General features: G+C 39.5%; 1 protein-coding gene across 2 annotated transcripts in view; it reads left to right on the top strand.

Moving 5' to 3' along the window:
* Positions 1-23,106, top strand: part of ZNF462 (zinc finger protein 462) — a 156,953-nt gene that overhangs the window by 89,713 nt on the left and 44,134 nt on the right. For both annotated transcript variants that reach the window (XM_010389456.2, XM_010389457.2), the window contains exon 8: positions 21,657-21,924. In XM_010389456.2, the coding sequence (XP_010387758.1) occupies positions 21,657-21,924 (268 nt within the window). The remainder of the gene's footprint in view (positions 1-21,656; positions 21,925-23,106) is intronic.

Raw genomic sequence — 23,106 nt, 5'->3', positions numbered from 1 at the left:
TACTTGTGAGTTGTGATTTTATTGTTACTCTGATTTTATAGTATTTTAAAATTTTGCCCATGGGTAAGTTTTTAATTAGGAATAGAGAGAAGGAAAGATGAGAAAATTCACATCTACCTTGCATGTAAGCAAGAATAATGTCATCAATATGTCTGTTAGAAGAGACATAATAATTATGATAACTAAACCACAGGCAGACAGTGAAGTATAAGTGCAGTTCCCTATTAGCACTTTAAAATTGACAAATTCTGTGTGGTGTTATATGAACAATAAAATAAGATGATTTTTGCTAATATGGTTACAGTATCCTGTTGCATCTTAGCTATTTTATCTCCATAACAGAAGTCTGGAAAACAATAACTCTTTAAAAAATTAAGTTCAGGCCAGGCCTGGTGGCTCACACCTATAATCCCAGCACTTTGGGAAGGCAAGGCAGGAGGATTGCCTGAAGTCAGGAGTTCAAGACCAGCCTGGCCAACATGGTGAAACCCCATCTCTACTAAAAATACAAAAATTAGCCAGACGTGGTGGCAGGCACCTGTAATTCCAGCTACTCGGGAGGCCAACGTGGGAGAATTGCTTGAACCCAGGAGACAGAGGTTGCAGTGAGCCGAGATCATGCCACTGCACTCCAGCCTGGGCGACAGAGTGCGTCTCCATCTCAAAAAAAAAAAAAAAAAAAAAATCTAAGTTCAAGTTTAAATAAAATATTCAAAAGATTTGCTTTTTCTGTTTTAAAATGAAAGCTTTTTAGTTACTTTTTGAATAGCTTCATTATTATGTGCCTCTACCCTATAACTTAACTAAAAGATATATAGTACTTTTCGCCATACGTCTTTCTCTCCTAATTATTTGGGGTATTTTCTAAATCACGGCATGCGTAGGAGAGAATGTTGAGTAAATAGATATCACCCACTATGTGTTGCCAAGAGCAGAATAAGAGTTAGAGAACCTGAGGTTAGAGAAGTAATTCTGTGCAAGTGTAGGTTTAAGATTTATTTATTCGTTTATTATCTTTTTCTAAATTGAGATAAAGCGAAAACAAGGGTAAGAAAGAAGCCTTGAAAGCTATACTATGCTGCACACATTGGTGGTTGTTTTTATATTAATTAGCATAATCCCAAAGAAAAGAGGTGACTCTACTGGGACTGGCCATATAAAGCCACTGTTAACAAAGTACTGAGAGCAGCCCAGCCTCACAGCCCCAGCCCAGGTGGAGCAGCTCTCACTGTGCCCCTGGGCTTCCTGTATCCAACGGGGAAGGAGGGTTGTTGACAGCAATGAATCTGCAACATTTGACGTCGCCATAAGCCTGTCCAAGTTCCACCCCAGGCCTTCTTGCTTGCCTCGGCCCCAATCCGGCACTCTTACCCAGGGGAAGCATCCAAATGTTCCATGGAACCTCTTCCCCAAGTCATAACAGTTTTTGTTGTTTTTTTTTTTTTTTTTCCAGTGGAATTTTGGAGTTGTGGTGCTGTACTGGCATCAAGTGTGACTCTTGCGGTGTATTACTGGGTTCATTTTCATTGAGCAAATACCAGGAGGGATCATTTTCACCCAACTGGAGCTAGTGAAAATTAGGGGCAAATGATTTTTTTGAACCCAATTCTCCATATAGATCATCTTTACTTAATGGTGTACAGATCACACTGGAGATGTTGGAACCCTGAGTTTGAGATTTGGCTTGAAAGCTGCTGCAGGCTCAAGTCCAGGAAGTATCATTCACATTGTCGTTAATGAAATGTGCAGCCTTAGGCAGAGGTCCTGTCTAGTTCCGTATCACACATGCATGTCCTTAGTTAAAGCATTTACCCTCTCTGAGCCTTGCAGTTTCTAATATGCAAAATAATGATGCCTACTTTATGGGGTTATTTCAAGGATCAAATGAGATAATGCAATGGAAGTACTTTCATATTCTAAATTACTGTAGAAATAGTAGCTATTATGAAAATACTACAGTAGAAGCAAATTTGTTGTCAATTTATGATCATTTTTAATCAACCATAGAATGGGTTTAAGTAAAAAAGGAAAAAATTTCACGTCTAGCCTCAAGCTGAATGAAGTTTCCTTGCATCATGAGCTTTATTGGGAGCCTAAAACAATTCAGTGTTTGGAAGGTGGTGCTTAATCTGGAGCCTTGATGATATAAACTTACCTGACCTTCAGGACTTAGTTGAAACCACCCACACAAGAAACTCCTTAGCACTTGATACTCTAATGGGCTAGTGGAATGCATTGATGAGTCCCAGTGTGTGACATCATTACTGTGGTTATTACTGACATGAATCGATGATCATTTTTAATTAATGATAACTATCACTTATTGCATGTCTACTGACTGAGTACTTTATAAACATTGTTTCATTTTATTTAAGCCATACAGCAATCCCATGAGACAGGAACTTCCATGACCAGCTCCTTGCTGTTTAGGAAGGAGGAAAATCGGCTTAAGCAAGTTAAGTGGTGTGTCCCGGGTCATAGTTAAATCCAGTAGAGTTGGGGTTAGGGGGCACATCAGTCTGACTCCAAACTTTGTTTACCATGTCACTGCTTCCCTAAGCCTCAGTTCTTAGATGTACTGTTTTTCCCCTGGCAAATCTTAAAAAGGTTATACATATGAGCCCCAGGAAAGTGCTCTGTGTTTGAAATATTAAAACCATTCTTGGATGTGACCTTCTGCAATCTTATCTTCCAAATCTCTTGGAAGGAAAAAACCAATAATCCCAACTTCTACTTTCTCACCACTCACTCTTTGCTTTTTGTAAACTGCTAGACTCAATGTTCTGCCTTCAGCATTTTATTGAAACCACTTTCGTGAAGTGATCTAATACTGGCTAACTGCAGTGGCATTTTCTCGGGAAAGGAGGCATTCCTTCTTGCTGTTTACACCTGCTGCCTCCTTGGCTCCCCCTCCCTTTCTCTGGAATTCCTTGCAGCATGACCTTGATCCCTATGACTATAATGAAATGGCTTTCACAAGGATCATCAGTGATTTCAGTCAAACAAGGTCATGGCCGCTGCTCTTTCTTCATCCTTCTTTTTCTGTCTGTGGCATTTAAAACTGCTGACTTTTCTCCTGGGGAAATTCTTTTCCCTTGGTTTTGGTCCTGCTATGTGTTTCAGGCTCTCCTGTAACCTCTCTGATCATGCCTTCCCTTTACCTTGTTTTTACTACCTTTCTCCTGCTCCCTTTACATGTACTTGGGTCTGGTCCTCAGTTCTCTTCTCTGCACGCTGTCTCTCTTTACAAACACAGGAAGTCTACTTGCCCTCTTCTGATGCCACCAGGACTTCCAGTGCTAACCACTCATGTTAAGTCTGAGACCCTCTGTTCTATCTGCTCCCTACCTTCTCCACCTGTGGGTCTCATTCAGCTTTCGTTTCAAAGGTTCTAAAATGGAACTCATTAATTTCCCACTAAACTTCTCCTTTTGCCAGAGGTCTTGGGACCTAGCTAGTATCCTCTGCTACAAGTCTTGTTGGACCTACTTTCCATCAGCCAGTCATTTGTTGTTTGCTAAGTCCCGATGTTTGTATCACCTTAATTCTTCTCACATCCATCTCCCTCCTTCCTATCCTCATCTCTTACCTAAGCCATTACCATGTTTATCCCACCTGCAAAGCCCTCCATTCATTCTATTCTAAGCAAGGTTAAGAATTCATATCATCCTCCTATTCAGAAGTCTTTAACAGCTCTGCATGGCCTGTGTATTAGTCTGTTTTCACACTGCTGTAAAGAACTACCTGAGACTGCGTAATTTATAAAGAAAAGAGGTTTAATTGACTCACAGTTTTGCATGCTAGGGAGGCCTCAGGAAACTTACAATCAAGATGGAAGACAAAGGGGGAGCAAGGCACGTCTTATATGGTGACAGGAGAGAGAGAGTGAGGGTGGGAGAGGTACCATACTTTTAAACCATCAGGACTTGTGAGAACTCACTGTCACAAGAATAGCATGGAGGAAGCTGCCCACATGATCCAGTCACCTCCCATGAGGTCCCTCCTTGACATGTGGGGATTACAATTAGAGATGAGATTTGGGTGGGGACACAGAGCCAAACCATATCAGCGTGTTTAAAAGAGGAAAAACAAAACAAAAAACAAAAAAAACTCAGTCAGTATTCTCCATGTTTATACCCAGCCTGTTCTCTTTCCATCAGCTGCTTCATTCTCCCGATATTCCAGCCTAATTGGAATGAGCATCTCTCTCCTCACCCTTTTGCCTCTGTTCATGTTATGTCCTCTTTCCTTCATCTCCACATGCCCAGGCGCTACTTGTATTTCAAAGCCACGTGCAAATTCCTTCATTTCTGTGATGCAACAGTGATCTCCCGAGATGTGAGTCAACTCTTCCTCTGAAATCCCTCAATGCTGTGTCCTACCTCTCTTGAGAACATGTAGTTCAGTCTGCTGACTCCATAATATTACCAGGAGGGAGCTCTTTAGGAGCAGGGTTTTTGTCATGTTTTTATTCTAAATGAATGTAAGACTGCTTCCTTCCTAGAGTAGATGTCCTGTAAATGTAAAATGAAAATTTGTTGTGTCCTGTAAATAGTCATGGTAGTAAAGTAGTAAATCAAGATTTGAATGGTTTTTTGACTCCAAAGCCCCACTGTCTTCTGGCCACACTGCGAACAACAGATAATGGACTCATGGGCATTTGTTTGATTGTTCGAGCACTCACTCATCTTAGTGTGTGTTGCTGTAATCTCCCCTAACAACCTGAGAGCTCTTGAAATATGAGATCTGATTATCTTTGTATCTATCAGATATCTAACATAAAGGAATACCTTGGAGATACTGCGGGTTTGGCTCCAGATCACCTCAGTAAAGCAAATATTGCAATATACAAGTCATACAAATCTTTTGGTTTCCCAGTGCACATAAAAGTCATGTTTATACTATACTGTAGTTTATTAAGTATACAATAGCATTATGTCTAAAATATATACATACCTTAATTAAAAATGCTTTATTGCTAAAAAATGCTAATGATTATCTGAGCTTTCAGTGAGTCATAATCTCTGCTAATGAAGGATTTTTGATTAGATGATGGTGGCTGCTGACTGATCAGGGTGGTGGTTGCTGAGGATTGGGAGTCGCTGTGTCAATTTCTTAAAGTAAAACAACAATGAAGTTTGCCACATTCATTGACTCTTCCTTTCGCAAATGATTTATCTGCAGCATGCAGTGCTGTTGCAGTGCTGTTTGATAACATTTTACCCACAGTAGAATTTCCTTCAAAATTAGAGTCATTATGCTCAAACCCTGCCACTACTTTATCAACTAAATTTATGAAATATCCCAAATCTTTTGTCATTTCGACAGTGTTCATAGCATCTTCGTCAAAAGTAGACTTCACCTCAAGAAACCACTTTCTTTGTTCCTCTATAAGAAGCAACTCCTTATCTTTGCAAGTTTTATCATGAGATTTTATCATGAGAATCAGTCACCTCTCCAGGCTCTACTTCTAATTCCTCTCCAGGCTCTACTTCTAATTCTAGTTCTCTTGGTGTTTGTACCACATCTGCAGTTACTTCCTTCACTACAGTCTTAAACCCCTCAAAGTCATCCATGAGAGTTGGAATGAACTTCTTCAACACTCCTGGTAATGTTGATATTTTGACATCCTCCCATGAATCACAGATGTTCTTAATGTCATCTAGAATGGTGATTCCTTTCCAAAAGTGTTTTATTTTACTTTGCCTAAGTCAGAAGAATTCAATCAGAAGAATCACTATCTATGGCAACTGAATCCTTATGACATGTACTTCTTAAATAATAACACTTGAAATGGAAATTACTCCTTGATTGATGGGCTACAGAGTAGATGTTGCATTAGCAGGCATGAAAACAACATTAATCTTGTATAGCTTCATCAGAGCTCTAGGGTGATGAAGTTCATTGCCAATGAGTAGTAACATTTTGAAAGGAATCCTTTTTATCTGAGTAGTAAGTCCCAACAGTGGGCTTCAAATATTTAGTAAACCATGCTGTAAACAGATGTGCTATCATCCAGGCTTTGTTTTTCCATTTATAGAGCACAGAATACAATTAGCATAATTTTTAAGGACCCCAGGATTTTTTGAATGGGAAAAGCACTGGTTTCAACATAAAGTCACCAGCTGCATTGGTCTGTACCAAGAGTGTCAGCCTGTCCTTTGGAGCTTTGAAGCCAGTTATTAACTTCCCCTTAGCTGTGAAAGTCCTGGATGGCATCTTCTTCCAATAAAAATCTGTGGTGCCTACATTGAAAATCTGTTGTTTAGTGGAGCCAGCTTCAACCATTATCTTAGCTATATCTTCTGGATAATCTGCTGCAGCTTCTGCTTCTACGTCAGCACTTGCTGCTTCACCTTGCACTTTTCTGCTTTGAAGACAGCTTCTTTTCTGAAACCTTATAAACCAACCTCTGCTAGCTTCAGACATTTCTTCTCCAGCTCTCTCACCTCTCTTAGCCTTCATAGAATTGAAGAGAATTAGAGCCTTGCTTTGGATTAGGCTTTGGCTTAAGGGAATGTCATGGCTGATTTGATCTTCTATCCAGGCTACTACAACTTTCTCCATAATCAGCAATAAGGATGTTTTGCTTTCTTATCATTCATGTGTTCACTGGAGTAGCGTTTTTAATTTTCCTCAAGAACTTTTCCTTTGCATTCACAACTTGACTAACTGTCTGGCACAAGAGGCCTGGTTTTCATCCTGTCTCAGCTTTCAGCATGCCTTCCTCACTAAGCTTAATCACTCCTAGCTTTTGATTTAAAGAGAGAGATGTGTGACTTTTTCTTTCGCTTGAACACTTAGAGGCCATTCTACTAGGGTTAGTCATTGGCCGAATTTCAATATTGTTGTGGCTCAGGGAATAGGGAGATCCAAGGAGAGGGAAACAGATGGGGGACATGGCTGGTCAGTAGAACAGTCAGAACACACACATTTATTGATTAAGTTTGCATCTTACATAGGCACAGTTCATGACACCACAAAACAACTAAAATAGTAACATCAAAGATCACACATCACCGTAACAGAAATAATAATAATAATAATAATAATAACATTTGAAATATTACAGAATATTGCATGACATGGACACAGGAAATGAGTACCTATTGCTGGAAAAATGGTGTCAATAGACTTATTCGAGTTAAACCTTCAACTTGGAAAAAATGTAATATCTATGTAGTGCAATAAAGCAAAGCCTAATAAAATGAGGTATGCCTGTATAGTACATATAATACATGTCATGAGTAATCAAAACACTTATAAAAAGCTAAGACATCCAGAAGAATATTGCATCACTTTGCAAAATAATATTTTGATCACTGCTTTAAGTCTAAATGAATCTAGGAAATATGTATTAAGCATCTGAGTTGACACATGGATGTTAAGACTAAGAGTAAAATGCAGACCTAGAAATATTTTGGATGTTGCTGAGAGTTTGTATTTGGGAAACAGAGCAAAGGGTGGCTGATGATTACACATTGTGGTTTGCAGCACATGGATAAAGCACTTGGTCACCTGTTCTACATTATTGTTATTATTTGCACATGAAGGGTTGGTAGGGAGCAGAGAAGGTAGCCTACTAAGTTCCTTTCTTTCCTTGCCGTAGGTAGGGCCATAGTCCATTTGAGATGTGAGTGTATTGAGTTCAGTAGAAACAGTTAGATGAACAGTTCAGATGAACAATTCTAACCTGCTAGTAAAATCCCGAGAAGAAAAGATGGTGTTTTCTACTTAACAAAACAAAGTATGGAATCATGGAGTGCTGATGATATTCCATCATCACTAGGGAATGTGCTGCCAGTTGGTTTTTCTCACGACGGGAATGCATTTCTACCAAGCTGCCTTTCCCATCTGAGAGGTCAGGACTGTGGGTACAATTTACAGACAAAGGTAAAACTGGGAGGCCACTATTTCACCTGCTCGCTGCTTCAAACCCTTCAGTAGCTGTCTACATTGCCTTCAGAATAAATTCTGAGCTCAGCATGGAAAGCAGTTCATTGGACCCTGCATTTGTCACTGGGATCAGTCCTCACCACTTCTTCCCTTGTGCTGTAGCTGCACTGAATACCCTGTCTTTAAAAGAGTCCTGTTGTCTCACACTTTAGCCCTTGCTATTCCTTCTTCCTGGAATGCCTTTCTCCACTTATTTTCTCTTCAAATTATTTTGTAGTTCTATGGTGGGAAGAAGGCACCTCTCAGCACAGAGTCTAAGATTTCTCAAAATGAGTAGTAGGCAAACACCCTTGAAGAGTAACCCATACTTAGCTGAGCCAGAAGTTCCCAAGGAAGCTGAGATACCCTCATCAATCATGAAATAAAATCCAAAGATCCATCACACTGAGAAATTCATGATAACATTCCTTGTGGGTAGCAGGGAGAACTAGACAGTCAACCAATACATATCCACTGTAGATGAGGTGGCAAGAAGTACTATCAAGAGAAGAAAACCAAAGTGAAGGGTAGAAAGGATGGGAATTGGTGTGTCAGGTAAGGTGGCTGGGGAGGGCATCATTGATGACAGGAATGATGGAGGCCAAGCCTGTCAATTGGATACCAAGAACCTTGCTCAAAGCTGCAGGTAATCTTGAAGAATATTGAAAAGGAAATAGACCCCAGAATCATTGCCAGGAAAGCCTGTACAGCTTGGGAATTGAATTTGCCCTGAGATGACTTTTTGAAGCAAGTTGATTTGTGACCATTCCGTGTGCATTGTTAACTAACAAAATAGGAGTGAATCATTCTGTCTGTGGTATTATTCAGGTTGAGCCCTGCCTTTGAGCTGAATCCAAGCCCCACGATCAATCCCCTCCCCACTCAGCCATCTCCACCTACAAAATCAGTGGACAAGTTGCTGCCATAAGTAGCAATGCATTTGGCTCTGCCAGAACTGGTCAGTCAAAAAGTAGCCTCCAAGCAGCTACTATGTGCCTAGAGCTGGGATGAATACTATGTATTTTACAGCTGTGTCAGAGATCCCTGTTCCACTTGGTTCTGCAGTCCAGTAAAGGAGTCCAAATGCTTCCATCCATAGAACATACTCCATAAACACTTATTTGGTGGAGAATTGATATGATGCAGACTTCATTGCTGTGGAACTGAGGCCCTTGCAAGCACTTGCTATGTGCTAGTCACTGGACTTCACACACTGGTCTTATATAATCTCCAGAGCACCCTATGAAGTTGCCAATGTTGTCTTCTCCACTTGACAAATGAGAACACAGAGGTCTGTTGGGTTAAAAGTTGCTGCAGACCTAGGAGGAGGCTCCTCAACACACTCTGGAGAGCTGAAAAGTTGTCTGTTTTCAGTTCCTGGGTTTTGCCACCTATATAATGGGAAGTAATAATTCTCATTTCATAAGGTCATGGTGAAAGGCAACAAGAGACTTTATAAAAAGCACCTGACACAGATGCTAGACAGAGCTGGCTAAGACAGTGAAAGGTGAACCTGGATCTCACTATCTGATTTCTCCAGCTTCTTGGAAATTTAATACCCTACACCTCAGTCCAGCATCACTGGGCAACATTTCTGTGGGTGAGTTTGGAGTGGGTGGAGGAGCTATCCTAAGGGAACAACCTACTGCTTTAATGGTGATTAAAAATATAGCTTAACCTAGAGTGAGGTTTTTCTTACACTGCATGGAAATAGGTGAAAATAAAAGAAAAAAAGGGTAAGAAACCCACTGGGTTTGTTGGCTCAGAGACTCCCGCTCGGGGACAATTTTAGAAGAGCTCTGTGCTTTGAAATGTGGCTGCTCCTTCTTGTTCTTGATCAACCATAGCCTTTCTCACCTGATTTCCGTATAGCATCACTTAGAGCTCTACGTGTATCTAAATATATATATATGCTTATACCCAGATGTGTTCTTTCCTCTTGATTATCGAATCTTTTAAGAAATCTCCACAGTTGTTCCCTCCGAGCTCTCACAGCACTGTTCATAGCAAGCCATCAATTGTGACCAACTCCTTGAAGTCAGTAGGCATCTTCCCTCCAGTCAGGTCTTGAGGAGGAAGCACTGTGGCCTTGCCCACGGCCTGTGAGCTCTAAATACCATCTGAGGTTGCTCACAAGCTCTCTACGGTTGAGGCCAAGTCATTTATATAAAGAAGCTTTTGTGCTCAACACTTTTTGTTGGATTTTTTCAGTGTGGTAAAGACATCTATATGATCTAAACGAACAGCAGGAAACCTGACTTCCTCATCACACAATTCAAAAGACTCACAGGTGAATTATGCATTCGGTATTGTGAGAGCTTCTCAATTAACAATGGCAGATGCCACCCAGAGTTTCCTCCAAAAAACGTTAGAAAAAGGATCCCTCACCACACATTCGTTTCCCTACAAGTTTCCTGCCTGTTTCAAGGAGGGTTTTTAAGAACACACACTTTGAATTACAAATACCATTTAATGAAGAAGGAATAGCTGCAGTGGCAGAAAAAACAAATACACATTTTTGGGACTGGGCATTCAGGACCCCCAGGTTATGCTTCAGTTTCTTCACTGGTTACCTGGGCAACATAAACCCATCTCTGCTTTTCTGAGCCACTACAAGTCCTTATGCAAAATGGATAGTCTGTATGCTGCATATCTGGGATGAGTACATTTCTGATGGAGGAAAATTGGTAAAACAGTGTATGCAGTGAAAATTTGGTTCTAAACACCTGAAGGTAACCCATGAATACCTTCTCACAGATTGCAAAGGGCTCTATTTGTATGGTCTCAGGTGTTGATTATTTATCAAAAAGCCATGATGCATTTAAATACATGGTACCCATTACATCTGAGCATCTCACAAACATCAATGCCTACTGATGGGTGAAAAAAATGACGGATAGAGAGCTGCATACTGAATCATCTCAAGTGGCTTCCAGATGTGCTGATAGCATCTGTTTTGAGTTTTGGCTTATAGCTAATTTAGGGGCAAGACTAGAAATTAATGCCTTTGGCTTCTTGAGAAAGCCGTGGATTCTGAATTACATTGCATTCAAGTTCTTAAATGTTCAGAAGCCATTGTCCATGTAATTAAAAAAGACCCAGGCTTATTTCAGCAAGTGTGGTTCAGTGTTTCAGTAGGAAGACTCTTAAACCTCAGTATCCAAAAGTGAGAGAGTAACATTTGATCAATTCCATTTTCTTTTTAAATCTGGGTTTTTGCAGAACAGTATTTTCAGTCTGTACTCTTTTTTTTTTTTTTTTTTTGGATGTTTTTAACATGTTTGTTGAGCACGTGCTTTAGACCAGCCGCTGGACTAAGTTCTGGGGTACATCGACTTGAAACGATTATAGATCAATTATAGATAGATGGATGGATGCACACATGAACGGGTAAATGGATGGATGGCCTAATTTCAAAGAGATCATAGTCTGGTGGGGGTAAAATAAATTAACCTTAATACAGCATGATATGTAGTAGTAGGGGAGTCTAAGGGGAAAATTTAATACATGTATCTAGAAAGGTCAAGGAAAATCTTCATGGTGATGGCAGATTTGGACCGAGTTCAATTTTGAAAGATGAGTAAGAGTTTGTCAGACTGAAAAGTATAAGAAGGATATTGCAAGAATGTACAATGATGCAGGGGAAAAAGGCATAAAAAGTGAATGTTAGAAGCCTTGTATGTGACTGGCATTAAGCACAGCATGGGAACAGTGTGGGCATGGGAGTGAGGATCAGCCTGGAAAGATGAAGGAGAGTGTGAGCCCCTTGGTTCAGAGTTTGGACTTTTTTCTGTAAGAAGGTATCATGATCACATTTGCATTTCAGAAAAGAAAGGAATCTTAGAGGGAGAAGAAACTGGAAAATAGAATGCCAGTTAGGAACATTTTGCAGTAGAAGTTCACACAGCAACCACGAGGGCCCGAATAAAAGCCATGGCAGTGGGCTAGTGAGTGGATCAGAGATAGAGTTTCTCAGGAGGCTGAACCAACAGAGCTTTTGACTCAGTGAATGTGTGGAACGAAAGAGAGAAATGACTCAAAGATTTATTCTGATTTCATTGACTGGGTGAATGAATGGTGATGCCATTGAGAAAAAATGTAGAAAGACAAATGGGTATGTTCCCAAATATAAGACCTAGTGAATTGAAAAGTCCAAGAATCCTCCTTGGCCTCAGGTCAGACCTGCCTGGATTCCTCAAAAATATAAAGAAAAAACATGAAGCTTCACACAAAATAAGGCCTTTGAGAAACCTTTTCAATGAATTTAAGTATGATGGGAAACCAGATCTCAAAAAAAGAAAGATCGCCCATTTTTTGCCATGTTTGTGTCATTTTGCAGGCTAATATTTTGTTTTGTTTTGTTTTGTTTTCTCAATCTATTCCCTGATCATATTTCAAGGTTTTGTTTTTACTCATCAGAATGACAGGAAGTTTTCAGTGTGTGTTTCCTTCAAGTTTGGCCTCAACCTTATTTTCAGGATTAGGCGTTTGTTTTTCCATTTGCCTCCATGACAACGAAGTCCAGAATTCCTATATATAGTCATCCAGCGTCCATTGTCCCCCTGGCCATTGTATCATAATCTTGTGCGTCCAGGCCAGAGAGCTCCACCGATGACAGTAGACAAGGAGGTGCCAGAGTCCTTGGCCTGGAGATTTTCAAGGCATAATCAAAAGAAGGAAATAAAATAATATGACTGTCTTTAGAGATGTATGTTCCCCCTTAGACACTATCCAGAAGGAATGAAAATGGTTTGTGTTCTAAAGCTTAGTTTCGAATATAATTTTCTTTTGGAATAGTCCATAGATAAAGAACATTTTTGAGGCTCTTCAGAGGAAATACTTGGAAAGTTGCAAGGGTGATTTGTGTTTTTTGTTGTTTCTCTGGATGCCAAATTCTGCTGATTGTTAATAGCACTTAAGAAACAGGTATTTTGAGAACAGGAATTAAATCAAGGTACAAAGGAATTTGGATAGAACCAAGAAAAATTTTTTAAATGAGCAGACTTCTTGAGTCTGTGAATCATCTTGATAGCTCTGTGTTACACACTGTTGTAGTAACTTAAAACAATATATGTGTACCTGGAGTTAAGAAAGTTGTCCACAAATTCAATCCAGGAAACATTTTCTTGAGTACCTTTCCAGGCACTTCTAAGCAATTGGGATACATCAGTGAAAAAGGCAGCACGAACCCTTGCTCCTGTGGAGCTGACATTACCTGCTTGGTTGTCATTTCAGATTGACAGGAACAATGCCTTGTGTGCCTGTATAGCACGGTTGTCCACAAATTCAATCTAACGGATATTTTCTTAAGTACCGTCATTAAGTATTTATGGTGATAATTAAAGTTTATGAAGTTTGTAAAGAACCTAACTGATTATCTTGTCTAAAGGCACCTAAAAAAATTACTGCAGTAAAAAACACATAACATGGGAATTTATCCTCTTAACAAATTTCTAAGTATATAGGATAGTATTGTTAACTGTATACACATTGTTATACAGCAGGTCTCTAGAACTCTTTCATCTTACATGGCTGAAAGTCTATATCCGTAGAACAACAATTCTCCGCTTCCTTCTACCCACAGCCCCTGGCAACCACCATTCTACTGTCTGTATGGGTTTGACTGCTCTAGCTGTCTCATGGAAGTGGCATCATGCAGTATTTGTCCTTCTGTGACTGCCTTATAGCATATAACAAGATTTCCTTCTTTCTTAAGGCTAAATAATATTCGTGTGTGTGTGTGTGTGTGTGTGTGTGTGTGTGTGTGTGTGTGTTATACACCACATTTTCTCTCATTCACATGTTGATGAACGCTTAGGTTACTTCTACCTCCTGGCTATTGTAACTAATGCTATAGTGAGTACATATCTCTTCAAGATCCTAATTTCAATTCTTTTGGATAAATACCCAGTAGTGGGATTGCTTGATCATATGATAGTTCTGTTTTTAATTTTTTTTTAGGAAATTCCAATCTATTTTCCGTGAGACTGTACCATTTTGCATTCCAGACAACAGCACACAAGGGTTCCAGTTTCTCCACAGCCTTGCCAGCACTTATTTTCTTTTTTTTGATAATCACCATCCTAACTAGGGAATCCTTTTCAAAATGCCTTAAGCATTTTAATTTCATTTAAAATGTAAATACATGTATTCACCAGTATTGTGATACAGGGTAAAGCCTATGTATTTGAATCTGGTTCCTTTGATTGAAGTTCCCTGTTTCCTCCCTTGCATAAACCACACTCACCTACACTGTGTTGTGTGCTACTTCCAGTTTCCATTTCTTTGAAGTGGAATGAGAACTTAGACATTTGTAAAACAGTCTTAGAGCAGAGTCCTTCAAGATTTTTATGATCTCAATCTTTTATAGTTGGTCTTGCCAAAATGTAACTTAACAGTAATTTTTTTTAGCAACTTGACTTTATCAAGTCTTTTCAAAGCATTCAACATAGCTTTCATAGAAATAACACTTTTATACCTATATTTTATCTTATAGAATATTAATTAAATTGAATGAGCTCAGTAGAAAATATAACTGGTACAAAAAAGTTTTAGGAGCAAATGAAACTGATGATTCTTGTTAGCATTAGGTCCAATGCTAGAAGCAGAAATGGATGGACCTGCTAGAGGATGGTGCACAACATCAGCCTAGACACCACTGTTGCCATGGTTCTTCTTTGGTTAGAATGTTTTAAGGTCACAGACATTGATCTAGCCAAGTTTGCTTAAGGAGGACTTGTAAATGTAATACGAGGTATAATGAGATCAGGGCAAGAATCACAATGTGTATGTGTTGGCAAAGCATAGAGGAAAGCAAAGAGTTCTGTTTAGATTGTTGGGAAAAATCTTCACAGAGGGCGTGACATTTCAGTTGAATTTTGAAGGATGGGTAAGAATTTGTCAGGCAAAAAGAAGAGAAAGCGCACTGGTGGCCTTGATCAAGGATCCCCCAAGGATGCAATATGTGGCATGTGCAAGGAATTGGAAGCTAGCTGGAAGTGAGGCTGGAGACATGGGCTGAGACCAGACTGAATAGCTTTACACTTGAGCAATAGGGCACAGTCATATCATAATCATATATGAGTAATGATATGTATACTGGCTGAACTAGAATTGATCTTAGAAGAAGAAAGACCAGGTAGGAGGTTTTAAGAGTTGCCCACATGTGATAGGAGGACCTGAATGAACAAGGGGTAGGGAAGGCAGGACTGAGGAGGAAAATGAATGGAGGTGGGTCATGAGGCACGTCTCTGAGGCATGATACCTGTTTAAATGCGCTGCCACAGGAAAGGGAGAAATCTGAAACCCTGAAGGAAGAATCTCACAATTTGAGCTCGAACAAAGTGATGGGCCATTTACCAACATTCAGAACGCAGAAGGAGATGTTTAGGGAAAGATGGTGTCAGTTCTCAACGTGGTGAGTTTCAGGAGTCCATCAGACACAAAGCTTCAACAGTTTTTCAGCTTTAGATGAAGACTCAGATGATCACAAAGCTCAGTAGGTTTCCCATTGCAGAATTCTGTATCTGGTCACTACAGATTCCTGGATCACTGTCGCATACATTAAAATCCTGCAACTAGTTTTGTCCTTTGCCTAAGTTTATTAGTAGTTGTATAATAGAAGTTGCATGCCATCCCAAAAGTTTCCTGACTGTTAAATAAAGTACATTTTTTAGCTGCCCTCTTACCTTTGTTCGTGTGCCTTTCTCAAATTTTCTTGACTAGAAATATTATTTCTTGACTAGAAATAATGGTCTATATGTGTAGCTTATTTGGGTTCTCCCTCAACCTCCTCACTTTGGGCATTTTACAGTATCTTAAGTTATCCACAGATAATATTCTGTTTCTAATGGCCCATGCTACCAACCATTAGTTGCTAAATAGTCTGCTTTTCGAAAGAAAATTACAATCCATGTATTATTTTGAACTTCCTATGCTACTTTAGAACTTGGCGATTTTAAATTGTCCCTTACACAACCTACCCCACCCTCTGATGTACATGTTTTTCTGTTCAGACTCATCATTTCTTTACCCTAGGGAAATTAGGTCATTTTTCTTTTCATTGTGATAATAATGTAGTTGTTGAATTTCTGTTTAGTTTCTCCAAAATGTATGACTTAAGGTGGAGGTGTAGTGAGTTGAACGTTTAGGTAACTGCATGTCTAGTGTTGATTTCATTAATTTGCACACTAATTAATACTAGTTATATTTATTAATGGACACTCATGGTTCTCTTGACATCCCCTCTCTATCTCTCTCACTCCCACATTCTATGAGGCACAAAGTGCTGCTTTTTCCTTCCTTCTCCGGCCTCTTTATAAATACCTCTATTAAAACATTTTGTTTGCATTGTATCATGATCAATTATTTACATCTTTGTATGGGAAAGTGAGTTGCTTGAGGTCAGGGCTCAAGTCTTCCTGTCCCAGAACAGGGTCTCCTATTTACTTAAATGCTCAGTAAATATTTGCTGAATGAGTGGGTGTAATTGAATCACTTGCCCCTTGGCCATCTCTAAAATTTGCTTGCCTAAAATTCCTTGTCTTTTATTTTTTCTTGGTACTTGATTCACAGTGACCAACAAGCTTGTCTTCCAAGTCTGCACAAAAATCTAGCTCAAATATAATTAAATGTAGTTGCTGGCACCAAGGTACTTCTGCTCCCTTTCACCTTCACTCACGTTCTCTATGCAGGGCCGCAGAAAATTGAGAATTGATCCTCTGGTATGGCTTCCTCTTTGTATCACTTAGAGTATGCAAGGGGGCTGTCCTCTGTGGCTCCTACAATTTGCTGCCCAATCGACTCTTATTCTTCCTTGTGTGTTCCTTAATCTTACAATAGCTGAACTCTCCTGTTACTGTTCATTTGCTCTCTTTGCCTCTTTTATTCCTTCAATCAGTGGGGTGAGTTTGCTAGACACGGAGAGGCCTGTATTTTCATAAGTCAACTGCTCAGCTCTCTCCCCTAATAAATATGAGTTTCTAGAAGGCATCTCTCATGTCTTCTTTGACTTTGAATCCCCAGAGCCAGCACATGACCTGGCACTAGGACAGTGTTAACTAAATGTTGTGGAATCAGAACTGTGAATACTCAAGAAAGTCTCATTCTCTCAGGCTTATAGTCCATTTATTTGTCGTTTGCCTTTATAAAATCAAATTTCTTGTGTTTGTCTCTATGCTGACTCAGTTTTGGAGAAAAAAAGGAAAAAAATAAAATAAAAACAACTCAAACTGTTATTCTGGAGAGCTGGAATTAACAACAACAACAACAAAATCCAATTTCTCCAGGAACATGAAAAATGAGAGGGTTAGGGTGTTCCATTTAGAATTCAGCCCTTACCTGGCTTGAAATCCTAAGCTGTTCAAGAGCCACAAAAAAGCACCCATCCCTCATTTGCGTTTGTGTATCTTTCTTTTTCCAGGCAAACCCCACTTGAGGAATGTTAGAGTGTTATTATTTGAGGACAATTTATCAAGCATCTAACTAAAGCATGACATTTAGACAGATAGGTTTCCAGTTCTGGGTATTTGCAGGGCTTATCTTCACAACTTACTTCTAAAAATGTCTCCTGCGTGGTCCCTTATTTTGTTTATATAAGCATTTTGAAATTTTGGATATTCTGTCTCTTTTCCTTGAGTCTTGCTTTATTTTTTTTTTATAATGCTTCAAAATGTTAAGTATTTTCTTCCCTATTCATTTTAATGTTATCTTCTATCTATTCTGTTATCATTTGCATCTGTTCTAATGTTATTTTCTTAACTATTTTAATCTTTCTATCACTTTCTCTCTTTCCTCTCTACTATGTGTTTATTGCTGAGAGAACGCTTATGTTCTCTTTGGCTCCTCTGATTGGTATCACAGAACCCTAGAGGTCACCATTGAGAACAGATGCCTAAGACACAAGACTCAGACTTTATAATCAGACAGGTCTTTGTTCAAATCCTCCCTCTGCTTCTTTGTATCTGTGTGACCAGTCATCCTCAGCTTCAGCTACTTCACTGGTAAAATTGAGATGTAAACTCGATTAGACCGCACACCATAGTTGTGAGAATTAATTGCTGGCATCTGAATAAATTCTAAATCCTGTAGGCACTGTGACCATCATTGCTAAAATTCTGGTTTGATCCTGATTTTAATTCATTTCTTACGATAGCTTACAAACTGGAGAACTCCATATAACTTAATTAAGTTTATTTTATGACTACAATTATACATTATAATTTCATTTCTAAAACTTCGCATATAATTAAAGTCACAAGTCAGAGAATAAAACTCTTTTCTCAGACTGTATGTGTCAGGGTTGGTTGGTTGGTTGGGAATGTATGGTGATGCTAAGCCATGACCTGCTTTTAAAGTCTTTGCTGTTGGTTCCATTGTGGATACCACTGGCCATACAGGTGATGAAGATGTAACTTGTGTGAGCCGCAGCTGGGTGCAGAACTTCCCACTGAATTCACATCCATGTGATTCAGCTGTTGTGTTTCCCCATGACCAGAAGTCTGACTCTCTCAACACAGGGATATTTTTAACCTTTCTTTCCTTAAGCTCAAAATGAAAGAAAATAGTCTTAATGATGATTTTTAACTTATGTGACATGCCCTTCGCAGCTAACAATCTGTTTGCCTTTCTAACCTGGGCACAAAACGACCTCCTTCCTGCTCTTCAGGCCATGCTTCATGAACAAACAGGAATTTTATGTAGCTTAGCAAGTGGGCTTTTTAAGGATCGGTGGAATGATACATACTCATGTCTTTATCACTTTAGTGCCCAAAGTGCTAAAATCCTACATTATTCACAAATTCCACGTGAGCGAGAGCGAAATTGAGAATGTTGGCAGCAAAGAGGAAAGTAAAGCCCTAAGAAAATACAAAAAGTTGTAACCTGGGCATTGTTACAAATGTATCATAAATGATGGGATTTTCTTATTTTTGTCAATAAACCTGTCCGTCTGATTTTAACCAGGAGGGGAAAAAAAAAGGAATTTATGACAGGGACACATCAGCTGTTCCTTTTGCACTGCCATTTGAGAAGGGCAATGAGCCTCTGTTTCTTGGAATGCTTTTCCCGTGACTTCTTGCATTTTTATTTCTTCAGGTTTTCCATACTATTTAAATACCAGAGTTAAAATTTAGAATTTGTTTTTTGAGATGAATGAAATAATATGCAATAGGCCCTAGAGACAAGATAAAAATGTGTGAACTAAAAGAGACTGGGGTCCTTGGAGGGGGTCTGCCTGACACATCAGTGCATGTGTTGAGTTGGGGGTGGATGGAAGGTATGGGCGTGCATTCATTGGGCTTATCATCTGACGAGGAGCCATTCATTTCTTTATAGTTTTGCTAGAAAGGGACTGAAGATGTCAGGTACCTGGTGTCTGAGACTACTGCCAGCATCCATACTAATCTGGGAGATCCAGGGATGCTCCTTGTTATGGAGGGGACTATGACTCCTTTAAGACCTAGACCATCACTTGGGAGATTTGTTTTGGTCTCTGGGTGGATTTGTGGATAGTGGACAGATCACAGGCCAGCAGGACCTGGCTTTGGCCTTGTTGGTTATAGAAGAATTTCTATTCTTTAGAGCTAAGAGTGCAAACTAGGACCAACATTACCAAGAGGACAGAAGCTATCTAGGGATCCTGGCTGGCAGTGCTCAACTTAGAGCTCAAGCCTGTGATAACAAGAGAGGTGGAGTGTGTTTTGTGCTTCATTGTACATGTGTTTCAAGCAGAAACTAGACTTGAGGGCTTAAATAGAAAACATCTCAAACAATCCATGAAATGGTAAACAAACCTGCTATTGAAAGAAAGAATGAGAAGCTGACAATTGCATTATTGTGATCCAGAGTGGGTTCATCAGCTAGGGTAGAGGAATAAAGAAAAAGGAGATAAAAGAACTGGGTAAAATGAATTCAGTTGTCATTCCTTTCTTCCTTTGTCTTCCGTTTACACCTGGTAATGAACCTATGGAGGCTTGGAGAGATTGTTCAAGTTTCCTTTTGTTTTATTTTTTGTGTGTGGCAGGTTTGTTTACAATTTCCAAAGGGGTTTTTCTCAATCTTGAGGAATATGAATTGAGGAGGCGGGGAGGAGAACAAGAAGGGGAAGATGTTTGAGTGTTTTGCAGACAGGCGGTGGCCCAGCAATCAGGGAGACTGCTCTGCTTTTGTTTTCCTGTTCGAAGAGGCTGACGGGATGGATGGTGCTGGTTTCATCAAATATGGGTTTTAGAGAATTCCTCCATGTCCTGCCTTAGGGAATTATGCTTTGGAAAATTAAGTGTCCATCAAATCAGGAGGAGGCTTGTACAGTTTCTATCCCCTTTCCCCCCTGCTTTTTGAAAGGCTTAAGAAAAGAGCCCTTTGTTTTCTTTTCAAGGAAAGTTACACTGAAATTCATCTGTGTGGTATTCATGGACTTCATTTGTGTCATTCATAGGCAGCTGTAGGTTATATAGGACAATGTTTTTGCATTTCTAACCTCCACATTGAAAGCAGCATGTTGGGAAAAGGTTCAAGACCTTTTACTTTTCCTCTCCCCCAACCCCTTTATTTATTTATTTTTACTTTTTTCTCTCTCTCTTTTTTTTTAATTCAAAGAAGAAACGCTGAGATTTCCCCTCCTCCCTCCTAGATCAGATTTCTCCACCACATGCCAATGAAGCTTCTCGGGGTTCAGATTTGTGCCTGTCATTTCCGACATTTTCCTCAGAATCCTGAACTTTAAAATACCTTTCAGGGAAACTTGTTTGGAATTTCATTTTAATGGGATTTATGAATAAATCTCCATCTTAATGCTGACTAAGCTTTAAACATCCATTCCAGGAGAACGCTATTGGATTTTTATATTTTAAAATTTAAATCACTTGAGTGTGAAGGCATAAAACATTTTTATATTTGTGTGAGTGCCTTGTGCTTGAGCATTTCTGTTAAAGACTGATTTTTTTTTTATTTGGTTGGCTTGAATAAATCTAGGCTGCAAAGGAGGAGATGTTGCATCGTGTCCTTTCCTTTCTCGTGTAGATGCCTGTGTACATTATGCGGGTTTCTTTTCTCACCTATCCGGACGGGTATTCTGTGGCAACCTGTTGCCATGCTGCTATTTCCTTTAAAAAAAAAAAAAAAAAAAAAAAAAAAAAACAGTTTACTTTCTTCCTATGCTTTGAAACCTTTAACCTCAAAATTTTATTTTTAAATGCCATGAGCCCTCAAAGTCAGATTAAAGAGGTGATAGTTCCTCCCGACATGCATTCCCCAAATCTGTGTTGTAGAGTGTAAATGAAGATAAAAGACAACATCATAATCATCCCTCTTAAAAAAAAAAAAACCCTCAAAACTAACTTTGGTCAAAAGATGCAAATGTTCAGTTATAAAATTAGTAAGTTCTGGGGATCCAATGTGCAGCATAGTGACTGTAATTTATAATACTGTGTGGTTTACTTGAAACATGCTGGGGGAGTAGGTCTTGGGTGTATTCCCTGCACTTTACAAATGGTAACTGTGAGATGATGGATACGCTCATTAAATTGATGTGGTCATCATTTCACAATGGATACACATATCAAATCATCATCTTGTACACCGTAAGTATAAACAATTTCTGTTTGTCAGTTATACCTTAGTAAAGCTGGAGGGTAAAAAGAAACCTGATGTCAGGGGTTTTGAAGTGTTGAACCTCTACTGTGTTCTCTGTGCCCCGTGTCATTTTTCCCATCTCTTCACAGATTCATCATATTCAGAGCCCCCAGATGTTCAGCAGCAGTTGAACCACTATCAGTCAGCTGCCCTGGCAAGGAACAACAGTCGTGTTAGCCCTGTGCCTCTTTCTGGGGCTGCTGCTGGCACTGAGCAGAAAACCGAAGCCGTGCTTCACTGCGAATTCTGTGAATTCTCCTCCGGCTACATCCAGAGCATCAGGCGCCACTACCGGGACAAGCATGGTGGGAAGAAGCTTTTCAAGTGCAAAGACTGCTCCTTTTACACAGGCTTTAAGTAAGTGATGTAATGAACAGCTGTGGAGAACAAGGTGGCTGCCCCTGCTCCACCCCTCACTGCAGGCCTCCCTTATACTTTCCTACTTGGAGCTTATGGGACGCTCTGCCCATGTGATGATGTAGGGGTTGGGTCCAGGCTTCATGGAAGGGGGCTAGTTTCAGAAGACTGCTTTGGGATTTGTAAAGGGACGAAGAGCTATATCAGAACAAATGAGTTTTAAAATTGGAGCAAATGGGCTCCAAGTAGTGTGAGATTTAAGCAAATGATTTCCTCCCAGGCTTGGTGTGGTGTTTCCCTTCAGAGAACTGTCTCCTCTCCTTTTTTTTTTAGCTTTGGGGAAAAAAAAAAGTATATTCTTGGAAATAAAATCAAAGTCAAGAGAAAACATCTGGCAGTAGTGTCGTCCCTGCTCCCCTGGTAGAAAATTCTTTAATTCTTAAGATCATAGTATTGAAAGACACATAGAGAATCAATACCCCGGCACTTCCAAGACTATGCTTGAGCAATCTTAGAGAGATTGTTCCAGTCTAGAAAAAGAGAATCCATAGTCACCCCTGCTCCTGTGGATGACAGAATTGATGGACTCAGTTAAAGAATGGAATGCTTCCTATGACGTAATCTAAACTTCTGCAGTTGAATCTCATCCTCTGAGATAGTGTTTAGGTTAGTGGCTACAGGTGTAGAGTGTGAAGCCTGACTGCCTGGGTAATTCTGGAAAAGTCGCTAAGATACTCTCTCTGTCCCTATTTTCTTATCTATAAAATAAAGATAATAATAGTACCTACATCATAGGGCTCCTGTGAGTAATAAATGAACCAGTGTATCTTGAAGTACTTAGAGTAGTGCCTGGCACAAAGCAAACACTAGTAAGTATCATAATATCATAGATAGAAAGCTATTATCATAATATAGCATTAGGTATCATAGATATAAAGCTATTTTTTTCTGTTCCTATTGTAATCAGGATCTCACCCTTAGACTACTTCAATACATGCTTCACACAGAAAGGCTGTGGAAATTAGGCTTCACATCCAAAGAAAAAGAAGAATTGGAAGAAGTCTCTTTCCCACCAGCATTGTAGTAGCTGGGATTTGGTGGAACATGTATTCTATCTCTATTAATTTGCTCTAGTTACTTTTCAGATAAATACGTGTGTGATTTGATACTGAGAGAAGGCTA

Source organism: Rhinopithecus roxellana, chromosome 16 (assembly GCF_007565055.1).
Source record: "Rhinopithecus roxellana isolate Shanxi Qingling chromosome 16, ASM756505v1, whole genome shotgun sequence".
Classification (NCBI taxonomy): domain Eukaryota; kingdom Metazoa; phylum Chordata; class Mammalia; order Primates; family Cercopithecidae; genus Rhinopithecus; species Rhinopithecus roxellana.
This window is presented reverse-complemented; position numbering and strand designations above follow the sequence as displayed.